This window comes from Mobula birostris, chromosome 5 (genome assembly GCF_030028105.1).
Source record: "Mobula birostris isolate sMobBir1 chromosome 5, sMobBir1.hap1, whole genome shotgun sequence".
NCBI lineage: Eukaryota > Metazoa > Chordata > Chondrichthyes > Myliobatiformes > Myliobatidae > Mobula > Mobula birostris.
Genome location: NC_092374.1, coordinates 185,097,683 through 185,113,120, shown reverse-complemented (window position 1 = coordinate 185,113,120; position 15,438 = coordinate 185,097,683). Strand labels below are relative to the sequence as shown.

General features: G+C 43.8%; 1 protein-coding gene across 1 annotated transcript in view; it reads right to left on the bottom strand.

The window, feature by feature from the left end:
* LOC140198437 (uncharacterized) overlaps window positions 1–8,978 on the bottom strand; it is a 36,882-nt gene extending 27,904 nt beyond the window's left edge. Inside the window, exons 1-3 of the mRNA XM_072259527.1 lie at window positions 8,897–8,978; window positions 7,142–7,240; window positions 4,949–5,056 (exon numbers count right to left, since the gene is read on the bottom strand). Coding sequence (XP_072115628.1) covers window positions 4,949–5,056; window positions 7,142–7,240; window positions 8,897–8,978 — 289 coding nt within the window. The remainder of the gene's footprint in view (window positions 1–4,948; window positions 5,057–7,141; window positions 7,241–8,896) is intronic.
* Window positions 8,979–15,438: the final 6,460 nt, after the last annotated feature.

Sequence of the window (15,438 nt, the reverse complement as noted above, 5' to 3'; positions counted from 1 at the left end):
TCCTATGACTGCCCGCCTCGATGTCGAAGGTCGAAGTTCGTCATCTGCTGTGGAAGGCTTGCTTGACTGCTGAGCCTCGTGCATTTTTCTATCATACAGTTCTTTGTCAGCACTGAAACCATCCTGCAAATATCCCCTAAACATACGTACCCTTTCAAAATTAAAGTCGTACTTCATCATTGCAGCGAAAAGCTCACACAGTTGCTTCACGTTCATTTCGCTACTGCATTCGGTTTCGATAGTTATCCTTTCCTCTTCCAATTGCATCAGCTCTTCATCTATCAATTCTTGCTCATGGGATGCCAAAACCTCTTCAACATCATCTTCATCAGCTTCCACAAGCCAAAATCACATTGTCCTTACTTCGTTCACCACGATCAAAATGCTTAATTATGTCTAGTTTTACGCTAAGTGTAACACCCTTATGAGCTCTTTCAGGCTTTTCCAATACCTCAGAACTCATCTTGCAAACGGCTGCTCACAGGCATGTGTTAAAGCAATGCAGTTCCGAATCCAGGGGAGAGCAGCTGCTCGGGCGCGCGCTGCCTTTTATCGTGCACTGATTTTTTTCGTAACAGTGAAAACACCATCTGTTAGCGCAAACAGGGTACTAACATAGGTCTTTCGTAACAGTGAGGTTTCGTAAAGCGAACGTTCGAAAAGCGGGGGAAACCCGTATATCCTTTCTAAAATAAGGAACCCAAAACTGCACACAATACTCTATGTGGTCTCACGAGTGCCTTATAGAGCCTCAACATCACATCCCTGCTCTTATATTCTACACCTCTAGAAATGAATGCCAATATTGAATTTGCCTTCCTCACAACCGACTCAACCTGGATGTTAACCTTTAGGGTATCTTGCACAAGGACTCCCAAGTCCTTTTGCAACTGTGCATTTTGAATTCTCTCCCCATCTAAATACTAGTCTGCCCGTTTATTTCTTGCACCAAAGTTAAAGACCATACACTTTGCAACATTGTATTTCATTTGCCATTTCTTTGCCCATTCTATTAAATTATCTAAGTCTCTCTGCAGGCTCTCTGTTTCCTCAACACTACCCGCTCTTCCACCTATCTTTGTATCATCAGCAAATTTAGCCACAAATCCATTAATACTGTAGTCCAGATCATTGACATACATTGTAAAAAGTAACAGCCCCAACACCAACCCCTGTGGAACTCCACTGGTAACTAGCAGCCAGCCAGAATAGGATCCCTTTATTCCTACTGTCTGTTTTTTTTGCCGATCAGTCAATGCTCCACCCATGCTAGTAACTTCCCTGTAATTCCATGGGCTCTTATCTTGCTCAGCAGCCTCATGTGCGGCACCTTGTCAAAGGCCTTCTGAAAATCCAAGTACACCACGTCCACTGCGTCTCCTTTGTCTACCCTGCTTGTGTTCCTCAAAGAATTGCAGTAGTTTTGTCAGACAGGATTTCCCTTTCAGGAAACCATGCTGGCTTTGGCCTATCCTGTCATGTGTCTCCAGATACTCCATAATCTCATCCTTAACAATTGATTCCAACAACTTCCTAACCACTGATACCAGGCTAACAGGTCTATAATTTCCTTTCTGCAGCCTCCCACCCTTCTTAAACAGCACAGTAACATCTGCAATTTTCCAGTCATTTGGTACAAGGCCGGAAGCTATCTATTCTTGAAAGATGATCGTTAACGCCTCCGCAATTCCTCCAGCTACTTCCTTCAGAACCCGAGGGTGCATTCCATCAGGTCCAGGAGATTTATCCACCCTCAGACCATTAAGCTTCCTGAGCACCCTTTCAGTCGTAATTTTCACTGTACAAACTTCACTTCCCTGACACTCTTGAATGTCCGGTATACTGCAGTCGTCTTCCACTGTGAAGACTAATGCAAAATGCGCATTCAGTTCCTCTGCCACCTCTGCATCTCTCATTACAATATCTCCAGTGTCATTTTGTATTGATCCTATATCTACCCTTGACTCTCCTTTACCCTTTATCTACTTAAAAAAGCTTTTTAGCATTTTCTTTGATATTAGTCGTCAGCTTCCTCTCATAATTCATCTTTTCCTTCTGAATGATCTTCTTAGTTTCCTTCCGCAGGTTATTAAAAGCTCCCCAATCCTCTGTCTTCCCAATAGCTTGGCTTCCTTGTATGCTCTCTCTTTCATTTTTATTTTGGCTCAGACTTCACTTGTCAGCCACGGTAGTGTCCTTCTTCCCTTTAAAACTTTCTTCTTATTTGGAATATATCTGTCTGGCACTTCCCTCATTTTGCACAGAAATTCCAGCCATTGCTGCTTTGCTGTCCTTCCTGAAAATGTCCCTTTCCAGTCAACTTCCGCCAGTTCCCCTCTCATGCCATTGTAATTTCCTTTATTCCACTGAAATACCGACATATTAGATTTTATATTTTCCCTCTCAAATTTCAATGTGTACTCGGTCATATTGTGATCACTGTTCCCTAAAGGTTCCTTAACCTTAAGCTCTCTTATCACCTCCGGATCTTTGCACAACACCTAGTCCAGCATAGCCGATTCCCTAGTGGGCTCAACAACAAGCTGTTCTAAAAAGCGATCCCTTAGACATTCTACAAATTCTCTCTCTTGAGGTCCAGTACTGGCCTGATTTTTCTAATCCACTTTCATTATCTCAGTGATCAAGTGCTGCAACTGACATGGTCATGCCAGTGGTGATAACCAGTCCCAGCTTCAGCAATAGAGTTACACTGTTTGACTGTGAACCCTGTTCCAATGCTGAATATTGGAACATTAAGGTACCTCTATGCTCAAAGGTGTCAGGTGGTAACAGGTGATGCTCTAATCCAAGGTGAAAACATAAGAATATGGGGATAGGCAAGTCTACATGAATGAAGGAGGAAGCTGCCCAGGAAGTTCATCACCAGATCCAAGGAATACCTCTCCTTAACCAGATGTATTTCTGTAATTCATCCAGGCTGTTGCTCTTGGGAACACCACTTAGTGTTTATTTACAGTTCCTCTCAAGGTAGTTGTGATCTAGCCCATTGCTTTGCCTCCCAAACATATTCCAATTCAACTGAATGCGTAGCTTCACTCCCTTTCCTTTGTCCCCTGCACCAACCTTCCTGAATGCTTCTTGCTGTCCTGACATTGAAACATCATCTCTCTCTAGACTCTAAATGCATTCTCTCCCCTATCTCAACCTACCGTCGAATATTGATCCAGATCATTACCAAGTTCCAGTGCCTAATATTAATGACATTGCTCATGGTCCCCTCTCAGCAATTTTCCTCCAGGTTTTCTATCTCCCAAGTCATCTACTCTGGACAAAGAAAACCATCAATGACATTATGACCCCTTCACCAACAACTCTTTCATCTCCAAATCACTGAACACTTTCAGGTTTCCAAAACCTTGGCAAACTTTTCCTCCATTTTAGGGTTTCATTGATGAACTGAAGTAGACCACATCAGAGTTATAAATTATTCTGTGACCATGCCTACAAATAACCTGCTCCTCCTAAACTCATCAACAGACTATGATACAGGTGACCACACTCCACTCCATCAAGGCCTCCTCAATAGAAATGAAAAGAGTGAGGGCATCCCCCACAACTTTGCCCTCACCTGGTCTCATCTATCACCTGCCAGCTTCTATCCTTTTCCTCCCTCCACCTTCTTATTCTGGCTTTTATCCTTTCCTTTCCAGATAACGTGTCTTGGCATGAAACATCAACTGTTTATTCCCCTTCAGGGATTCTGCCTGACCTGCTGCGTTCCGCCAGCATTTCATGTGTGTTGCTCAGTATCTGCAGAATCTCTTGTGTTTATAATGCCCTCACCTGTTGCCTGTGTTGATCTTGCTCACTCATTACCCCCAGGGTTTGTTGGCTCTCACACACAGCAGATGAATATTAAAATGCTCATCACTGCATTTCTCTGACCGTACACCTCATTTCCCCAGGCCCAGCTCTGCAATTCCCCAGGCTAAAGGCCTTCCAAATTGCTTCACCTGACCTACGTCCTCCTCCAGGAAACTCCTGATTTAATCGCTCCAGCAAGTGTGGGTGTACTTTGAGATGCTTCTGTCTGAAATCCTGAAATTCCCCTCGAGACTTCTCCAACTCTTCACCTCTCCCTCCTTCTTTATGCTGTTCCCTGAATCTAAGCTCTTTGTCCAAGATTGGGGTCACCTGGGCTGTTGTTGTTTTCTGTGATGTGCTGACAAAGTTTATTTGATAATTTGTCTGTCATTTATTACACAAATGATGGTAGTTGCAGCTATTGCTATCATTTTTTGTGCAATGATAGATTGCACGGTAAAGTTATTTTCAGAACAAACAGCCAGAAAGTCCCTGAATGGAGTAACAAGGAAAGAGCAACAATATTTGGAAACTGACAGTTTATAACCTGGTTAAGACTAGGAGGTGTTGGAGTTCTCAGGTATTAACTGTCTGTGTTGAAAGCGCTGGTCAGAATGATTTACTGTAGAAAAATATCTGCAAATATTTGAAAAATTGCTGCCAGGGCTCCCAGTCATTTAGTCAGAAACTCAGCAACCCGCAGTCAGGCGTAAGGAAGGGCACCCCACATATCCAACCCTTTGCAGCTTTAGAGTAAGCTGTCGTCCTCCATCCCATAGTCCTCAGGATAAAGTAGCACTTTTTCCTCATCCTCACCTCGAAGCCAGCTTGCTGCTCTATTATGATTTGACATCATGACATGTCAATCATGAATGAATTGACCCTCCCTCCTCAGGGTCACTTCTCCCAAAGCCCCCTCTGCAGTCAGGTCAGAGTTAACTCCAGAATGACTCCAGACGTTCTGTGTCATCACTTCATATCTCAACCTGTCAATTGCATTCTGGATGCCACAAGAATGCAGAGACTCTGTGGGGATGGGTTGGGGGATGTCGGAGGAGTTCATTTTGTCAACATAAGTCACTTGGTATTTCTGCTGAAATGCAAATTAGACAATAACAGGTACCTGGAGATCCTTTCCTTGACCAGCACATGAATATAATAGCATATGCTGTAGAAAACACCAGTCCCACCATCGATGTAACGGCAACTCCTACATCCTCTCGTCCGAGGCCTGCAATTAAAAACATTGAATAACTGTATCTGTAACCAGATCAAGGTCATAAGAGGAGAGAATGCTGCCTCTTGAACAGAAGGCTGATGCCCACATGAACTGAAAAACTCAGCTAATTTCCTGTGAAGAGGGACAGCAGTGAACTTCTCCAATTTGACAGCACCTTTCATCACACTCTGTTCAAGAGCAGATCTCTGCCAATGATCTCGTGCAGTCAGTGTTGGAGGGAATGTGGAACGTGGTTTATACTGAGCAAGGCTGAACAAAAAGCAGTGTGACAGAAACCGACAAGCTGATGAGTGATGCTGATTTCATATTTCCTCACGATACAGAGGGACGTCACTGACACTTTGTCAGTTCTCAGAGCAAATCTGATCAACCCCATTCCCAACCACCCCCCCTATTTCCCTGCAACCTATTTCTTGTCCGTGCTTCACCTGCTATTTGCTGAGGATTCCCAGCAGCTTCAGTTTACTTCTGCTCAGTAAATGTGCACTGGCCTCCTCAAAGACCAATTTCTCCTTCCTGTGATTTGGGACACAAAATTACTCTGTCTCCAAGACATAGCAAGGACTTCTCCCAGATGATGACCACATGAATTTGCTTGCCTGTAGAGTTGCATTCATTCCTGGTTTTGCTCATTCTTTACTTTACTTTATACTTTATTGTCGCCAAACAATTGATACTAGAACGTACAATCATCACAGTGATATTTGATTCTGCGCTTCCCGCTCCCTGGATTACAAATATTAAATATTAAAAATAGTAAAAATTAGTAAATATTAAAAATTTAAATTATAAATCATAAATAGAAAATAGAAAAATGGAAAGTAAGGTAGTGCAAAAAAACCGAGAGGCAGGTCTGGATATTTGGAGGGTACGGCCCAGATCCGGGTCAGGATCCGTTCAGCAGTCTTATCACAGTTGGAAAGAAGCTGTTTCCAAATCTGGCCGTACGAGTCTTCAAGCTCCTGAGCCTTCTCCTGGAGGGAAGAGGGACGAAAAGTGTGTTGGCTGGGTGGGTTATCCTTGATTATCCTGGCAGCACTGCTCCGACAGCATGCGGTGTAAAGTGAGTCCAAGGACAGAAGATTGGTTTGTGTGATGTGCTGCGCCGTGTTCACGATCTTCTGCAGCTTCTTTCGGTCCTGGACAGGACAACTTCCATACCAGGTTGTGATGCACCCTAGAAGAATGCTTTCTACGGTGCATCTATAAAAATTAATGAGGGTTTTAGGGGACGGGCCAAATTTCTTTAGTTTTCTCAGGAAGTAAAGGCGCTGGTGGGCCTTCTTGGCAGTGAACTCTGCTTGGTTGGACCAAGTCAGGTCATTTGTGATATTGACCCCGAGGAAATTAAAGCTTTTGACCTGTTCCACTTGCACATCACCGATGTAAATGGAGTCGTGCGGTCCGCTACTCCGTCTGAAGTCAACAACCAATTCCTTCATCTTGCTGATGTTGAGGAATAGGTTATTGTCTTCGCACCATGCCACCAGGTTCTTAATTTCCTCTCTGTACTCAAACTCATCATTACCCAAGATATGGCCTACAATTGTTGTGTCATCAGTAAACGTATATATTGAGTGCATTCTCATCTATTAATCCCTGTTGATGACTTTATGTTGCTAACCACAAAGCTGCTCCCACTTCTCCTTGCTTCATTGGGAAAAGTGGTCATGCAATTTTTCATCCTGTCACCACTCAGTCAATCTGAGACAAGTTGTAACCCAAACACAGATCCTTGCAGGACACCATTAGTCACATTCTCCCAACATGAGCCACGTAATCTGCTGCAAACTATCCCCACACTCTGCCTTGTCCCATTGAGGCAACTATCTGCTCAGGTCAACATTTTGCCTTCAGTTCCATAAGCATCAGTGAAATGCCATTAAAGTCTAAACCTCCAGCAGATCTCCCTGTGGGAAAGGACTTCAGCTGTGGGACTGAGGACTTCAGGTGCTGGTGGTCCTGGTAAAGCAGTTCACAACATCCTGACTGAGATACTCTCTCCATTCCAACCAAACTCCAGAGAACCCAGTTCATCATTTACATGAAAATACAGAATAATATTTGAGCACATACCTTCAAATGCTGTCCAGGAAATTGTAGCAATGATGATGACAATGAGAAAACCAACATTATAGACAGATATCCATCTTCGAAATCTTTGAAATGCTTTGACTAAATGAAAATAAAACAGTTTGAAAGCCAAGCTAACAGATCTACACAAATGATTTAACATAAGCATCAATTTGCAATGTGTTCTTGGTAATGAAGATGGACCCTGAATCAGACAGACTTCTTAAACACAGGGAAACCCAACCAGTTCAGAAATAGAGTGGAAAGACTGAAGAAAGTCCAGGGATTTCTCTCACACTGGCAGCAAGCAGAGAATCCAGGAAACAACAGATGAACATAAACAAACATATATTTGATAAATTCTGTAATCCCTTATTGAGTGTCTGCACATGCAGAATTAGCAGATACACTGCAGTCTCCCTGTGTACATATCTAGCAGATGAGGTAACAATCCACTGCAAATCAACTTTGTATTATTCTAGAGATCATGAAGGTTTCAGGTGATCTGGTCTTGCCTGTGGTGACAATACCCAGCCCCAGCTACAGCACTGAAGTTCCACTGTGAAGCCTGTTCTGTTGTTGAGGACTGAACTATCACCACACCCAGATGCTCAACGCTTCAAACAGTCTTCTGGTCAAGAAAAAATTGAACTCAATGTGAGTGCAGACTAAACTGTCAAAAAACTGGGACATTTAACATTGGTAAGGATAGTGTTTGTCCAGGAAGTCCATTGGTAACCAGTGATATTTATCTTGAAAGATCCAAGAAACACTTTTCCTTCAGACGGATTTTTTATTTCATTCAGACTGATGGGTTCAGTAATTATTGTTTATCTTCATTGGTTCTCTATGAAGTTGCCCTTGCTTTGCTTTCCACCCATTTTACTGCACTCGTAAAATTCCACTGCTGGATACATTCTCTCTCACATGTCTTAACTCTATATTTTCAGCATCGAAACCAACAATCCCTATTTCAAGAGCAATTGAAATGCTGCCACATGTCCACCCCAATATCACAAAATCCCTTGACCTTATTACGGTGTTACTGTTGGGTAACATAATTGGGAGAAATGTACATAATTCACAACCTCCAACATTGAGTTGGGGTTTCACTTTAAGAGGCTGATTTGACATGATGAGTTATTACGTACAGAGTTCTAGCATGGTTTGTGTGTAGGTTTGGGAGTTCAATAAAATGTACCATGGGTTTCATTAGACATAAAATACCTCACTTAGCTTTATTTGCGAAAATCTATATACAGTATGCTCTTGCACAATTCCAGAATTATTGAACATATCGGCCAACACAGTTGCTTTGAAATTGCCTGAGTTTGGGGAGCAAAATGCTGTCACTCGGTTTGTACAAGCCGAGGTCCAGTTTGCTCTGTGAGAAATCACCGCCGACAACACCAAATTCTACTACGTGGTAGCATCGTTCAGCAATTCCATGGCTGTGAGATTGGTGAGTGGGCTTGAAGAGCTGCCTGAACACGATAAATACTGATTGCTGAAAGATCACCTTTTACAGACTTTTGGACTACCGTAGTCTGACTGTGCAAAATAGTTGCTCTCCTTACCCAGTCTCAATGATGCTTGGCCTTCGGAACTAATGGACCACCTACTGGCTTTCCTGGGAAATCATCATTTTTTGCAAAGAACTATTCATGCAACAAATGCCTGATCAAGTTTGCATACCCTTGCTAATGCACCATGAAGCCTATAGTGAGCTTGCTGAAATGGCTAATAGTCTACACTCACCTGGGCAGAGGTGCATCATTCCTCCTCCTTTCTCTACCTCAATAAGCTCGGTTAGCAAGGCCCCCAACATAATGATGCCCATGGCTGCAAAATGGACAATGCCGGGTCTGTGCTCTATTTACGCTTGCTTTGGTACGAATGCTAGGAAGCGCTAACTGCCTTGCTGTTTTAAAAGTGCCAGCTCATTGGGACATCAGAGGACTGTGAACAGCATTGCTTCCAGCTGGCAGGGTCATCTACTGTTCATTACTGACACCCTTTCAGAGTGACACTTCCTGTGTGACACGTGTGCTCAACTGAGTGTGTTGCCAGCATCGCCCATTGATGAGAAGGCAAAGATCAATGAAATCTCACTGGAGCCCACCAACGGCAACAGGATCAAGACTTACAGGACATGACAGGTGACACTCTACTTCAGTGGGCGACGTTAAACATGGGACTTCATCTTGGCTAAAGTGGCTAGACCTCTGCTCAGAGCAGGTTTCCTGTGTCCACAAGGACTGTTAGTTGATCTTAAGAACTGCCAGCTTGTGGATGTCAGGGTCTTTGGGTTGTTACCTTGCTCCCCGTAGTAAGTTCCCCAAAACGACTCTGTCAAGCACATGCACCACTGCATGTGAGTTTACTCAACTGCTGGATGAATTCCCAGACCTCACCAAGTCCACGTTCTCCACTACAGTCAAAAAGATGGGGTTGCGCACCATATTCCCACAACTGGCCCACCAGTCCATGCCTGTGCGTGTAGACTGGATGCAGAAAAGCTGGCAACTGTGAAGACCGAGTTTGCCAACATGGAAAGACTTAGCATTGTATACCAGTCAAATAGCTCCTGGGCTTTGCCCCTCCATATGGTCCCTAACTCCAATGATGGTTTCCACCCACGTGGTGATTACCAACGCCTAAACGAGGCCATGACCCCTAATCGTTACCCAGTCACACACATTCAAGACTTTCCAGCTCATTTAGTCTGTAAGTTAATTTTTTCCACAGTCGATCTAGTTAGTTAGGGGCTACCATCCGATGCCTGTGTGCTCGAAGGACATTCACAAAATAGCCATGATAACCCTGTTTGGCTTCTTTCTGTTCCTGTGCGTGGCGTTTGGGCTGACAAATGCAGCACAGACTTTCCAATGGCTGATGAACTCTGTATTAAAAGACTTATATTTTCTTTGTGTTTACCTCGATGACATACTTGTTGCCAGTGCGTCCAACTCTGAAGACAAATCTCATCTCCCATCAAAAGTAGCCACAATTATGGATTTCCCACTATCCAGCACTCCAAAAAGCAACAGGAATTTTTAGGTATGATAAATTTCTATCACTGCTTCATCCCACGAGCTGCTAAACTTATGCTCCTCCTCTATAGTGAGCTTAAAGGCAATACCCCTAATCAAGTGCTTGACTGGTCAGCAGATGTGACCAGGGCATTTGATACTACCAAACGAGCTCTTTCTAATGCGACCCTACTAGCACACCCCAATGCGCCCATAGCAATTTCTATTGTGCCTATAAACTGGAGACAGACTATTTTTGACTCTATATATGGCCTCTCCAATCCAGGCTGGAAGGCCTCACAAAAAATGATAGACGGAAGTTTATTTGGCACAGCCTCAGAAAGGATGTGCGAGTTTAGACTGCAAACTGTATGGAGTGCCAACAGGCAAAAATCAACCGTCATGTTCAGGCACAATTGGCACCTTATGAGATCCGAGACTGATGGTTTGACCATGTCAAAGTGGACTTTGGTGTCCACTTTCTCCCTACCGTGGTTTCATGCACCTTCATACCATGGTGGACCATACCTCTGGGTGGCCAGAGGTCATTCCTCTAACAACGATGAAGGCTGCAGACGTGGCTCGGGTGTTCAAAAGTTCAAAAGATCATTTTATTGTCAAAGTATGCATATACAATACAACCCTGTTATTTGTCTTCTCCAGATAGCCATTAAATACAGAAAGATCATGGTTGTTGATGAAAGAAAAGACATCAAATCCCCCAGCATGAAAAAGAAAAAGAACAAAACTCACAGACCCTGGAATTGCCCCCACCCGACATGAAAAAGAAACAAAACACGCAGACCCCAAAATTGTCCCTTCCCTGCAACAAAACAGCAACAGTAACAGTCCCCAACCCCCTCATTCACAGAAAAAACAGCAACAATAACGGTCCCTGACCCTGTCACACAGAAAAAAAACAGCGACAGTAACAGAATCCGACTCCATCACTCACAGAAAAGAACATCGACAGTAGAACCAAACGCCCAAATCCTACCTCCTACAAGCTAAAGATTAACAGATCACTCACCTGCCAATCGGCCACAAGAAAAAAACAGTTAAAAAAAACTAAAGGAAATCAATATAAAGTACAATCCAATAATCACATAAATCTCAGAATATCAGAAACTTAATTGTCTGCATATAAGGAGAGCAGTCGCACAAGCTCAGTCCTTCCATAAAGGATGACTGCCGATCCAGGGCTGAACACTGCCAGTCTGGCTGCTGACCCTCTCCAGATTCACCTCGATGCTTCAACCTTCCTCCCTGCTTCGAGATGGAGCCATTCATGACCCTGCACCTCATCCCTGGTCTTTTCCACGAGTCAGCTTGTGTTCTTGGATCTTTCCGTAACACAAACAAGAGAAGAAGAACAAGCAGAAGATGGAGAAAAGGTGAAATAATTGGAAAGATTTTTTCTATCAGGAGGATGTCGCCTGAGCAATCATTGTTCGCCAGCGCCATCTTGACCGGAGGTTTGAACCTTTACTCATTGGCACCTGGGTTGCTCGTTTTGGCACCCCATCTGAAATTTCATCTGATCTCTGGGCTGTGATGGCTTAGAACCTCAGTGTAAGGCTACATCACACCACGGTGTATCACCCGTAGTCCAATGGCGTTATGTGAGCAGCTTCATCACTCCTTAAAGGCTGCTCTGAGGGCTTCCCTGACCGATCAGTGTCAGCATGAACTTCTCTGTGGGTCCTGCTGGGGCTCAGAATTGCTCCAAAAGAGGATGTGCAGTCATCCGTGGCAGAGTCAGTATTCGAGCAGCCATTACGAATGCCAGGTGATTTCATTCCTGACGCCACGAACACCTGGTTGGCATCTAAGCAGCATTCCACCCTCCTCAGTAAATTCAATTCAGAATCAGAATCAGGTTTATTATCACTGGCATGTGACGTGAAATTTGTTAACTTAGCAACAACAGTTTAATGCAATACATAATCTAGCAGAGAGAGAAAAACTAATAATAAGTAAAATAAGACAATAATAAGTAAACAAGTAAATCAATTACATATATTGAATAGATTTTTTAAAATGTGCAAAAACAGAATACTGTATATTAAAAAAGTGAGGTAGTGTCCAAAGCTTCAATATCCATTTAGGAATCACATGACAGAGGGGAAAAAACTGTTCCTGAATCGCTGAGTGTGTGCCTTCAGGATTCTGTATCTCCCACCTGATAGTAACAGTGAGAAAAGGACGTGCCCTGGGTGCTGGAGGTCCTTAATAATGGACACTGTCTTTCTGAGACACCTCTCCCTAAAGATGTCCTGGGTACTTTGTAGACTAGTGCCCAAGATGGAACTGACTAGATTTACAACCTTCTGCAGCTTCTTTCAGTCCTGTGCAGTAGCCCCTCCACACGAGACAGTGATGCAGTTTGTCAGAATGCTCTCCACGGTAAAACTACAGAAGTTTTTGAGTGTATTTGTTGACATGCCAAATCTCTTGAAACTCCTAATAAATTATAGCCACTGTCTTGCCTTCTCTATAACTGCATCGATATGTTGGGGCCATGTTAGGTCTTCAGAATTCTTGACCCTGAGGAACTTGAAGCTGCTCATTCTCTCCATTTCTGATCCCTCTATGAGGATTGGTATGTGCTTCTTTGTCTTACCCTTCCTGAAGTCCGCTGGTTGGCATATCTCAGTCCTGTACACCCTCTCGTCACCCCCTAAAATTCTGCCAACAATGGTTGTATTATCAGCAAGTTTATAGGTGGTATTTGAGCTGTGCCTAGCCACACAGTCATGGGTATATAGAGAGTAGAGCAGTGGGCTAAGCACACACACCTGATATGCACCAGTGTTGATCGTCAGCAAGGAGCATATGTTATCACCAAACCGCACAGATTGTGGTCTTCCGGTTAGGAAGTCAAGGATCCAATTACAGAGGGAGGTACAGAGAACCATGTTCTGCAGCTTCTCAATCAGGATTGTGGGAATGATGGTATTAAATGCTGAGCTCTAGTCGACGAACAGCATCCTGACGTAGGTGTTTGCGTTGACTCGGAGGTTTAAAGCCATGTGGAGAGCCATTGAGATTGAATCTGCTGTTGCCCTATAGTGGCGATAGGCAAATTGCAATGGGTCCAGGTCCTTGCTGAGGCAGGAGCTCAGTCTAGTCATAACCCATCTCTCAAAGCATTTCATCACTGTTGATGTGAGCACTACCAGGCAATAGTCAATAAGGCAGCTCACATTACTCTTCTTTGGCACTGGTACAATTGTTGCCTTTTTGAAGCAAGTGGGAACTTCTGCCCATAGCAATGAGCGGTTGAAAATCTCCTTGAATACTCCCGCTAGTTGGTTGGCACGGGTTTTCAGAGCCTTACCAGGTACTCCATCAGAACCTTCTGCCTTGCGAGGGTTCACTCTCTTCAAAGACAGAATTCCTTTTCACCTACTCCTACCTCCCATCATACAGCACTCTTGGGCTCCTGTTGACCTAGATTCTGCCTCATTTGCTTTCGCCCACCATGATGCACACCAGCATCCTCTTGGGCCCTCTTACGATGGTCTACTCCACAGTTTGAATCAGGGAGAAAAGACTTTTACCCATAGATAAGAGATGAGGTACCTGAACATATTTCAGTAGGTCACCTTAAACCAGGCCACCAAGATTTGGAGGATTCTGCTGCCATGCCCCTGCTATCACAACATGACCATGAACGTGTCAACACACCTCTGGATGAGCCCAACGCATCTGCTATTTCTCCACCCATGGAACAAAGGACCTGAGCTGGGTGGCTCATCTCAGCTCCAGATAGGCTCTCAATGCTGGTTTTAGTGAATTGGGCGCTGTGTAGGGTAACGTAATTGGGAGAAATATACATAATTCACAACTAATGACATTGAGTTAGGGTTTCACTTTAAGAGGCTGGTCTGACATGATGATATTATTATATAAAGAGTTTTAGCACGTTTTTGTGTGTAGGTTTTAGAAGTTCAATAAAATGTGTTATGGGTCATTAAACATAAAATGCCTCACTTCATTTTATTTGTGAAAACCTACATTAATCCCTCATCTGAGTGTCTGCTGTGGTACAGCCTCCATCTGCCCTCCCTCAAATGAGAGATGCAAGTGTGGGTGTGTCCTTAGTGAAAAATGGCTTTAACCGTCCATCATCAGATCTGGCTGCACCCTATTCAGTATCATCAGGTCCTGCTCTCCTTCACCAATTGTTCATTCAAAGACTGTGCAGAAATGCAAAGAGAACCCCTAACTCACCACTGTTTCCACAATTCACCATGCTGAAATATTCTAATAATGTGCACTGAACCCATGAATGGCTGCGATTCAGACTGTGCATCTGCCCCTGTAGTTTCCCTACTTCCCTTTGCCCACTGGACCAACCACCCCAAATGTCCCTCGATGCCCTGGTGTCGAAATTGCATTGAGTCTGGATTCTATCCATTTCTTTTTCATGCTCAACCCTCCTTCTGTTAGATCCTGTTCATCTCCAACCTCCTCTCCTGGTTCCAATGGTAATGCCATTGCGAATAGTTCCCTCTCCTCAGGTATTGTTCCTCATCCTTTCACATCTCCCATCACCAGCTCTCTGCACAAAACAAAAGGCAAGACCCCACTTTCTTTACCACATGGAAGGAGGCCATTCAGCCCGTCTATGCCAGTTCACTCAGCTGTCCATTCCTGATTACTTCTCCTTGAAACCATTTCTCTCCACATCCACATCAAGTCTACCACACTTATGCTACTGCAATTGACAGAAACCGGGTAACCTAGCAACCCTTCTTTCTGGGATCTGTGCCCATGAACATTGAGAGTTGTCAGTTCCTCTCCATGCCTTAGTCTTCTGTTTACTGTTTGTTCCTTTGCCTAGTTTGCCCTCTCCAAAAGCACTGCTGTAAACATTTTCAGACTGAATTCCATTTCCTCTTTTGTGTATCCAAGGAGTCCAGTGATATCTTCCTGTGACCCAGACCTTTCTTCTTCACTGTCAACCTAACTGCTAATATTGTGATCAACGGGAAGCTTCCTGATCATTTTCCTCCATTCAAGTTCAAATCATTGACATGAACCTTAAACAGCAAGGGACCTATTACTGAGCCCTGCTTAACTCACCACACATGTCTCTCCAGACACTGAAACTCCCATTGATCCTCACTGTTTGTTTCCTCCCTCTGAACCAATTTTTATTCCAACACCATCTTTTCCTGGGTCCTATGGACATTTAGTTTCTTGAGAATGCCATGAGGAACTTTAACAAAACTTTTGCTGAAACCCATGTCATGAGGAGGG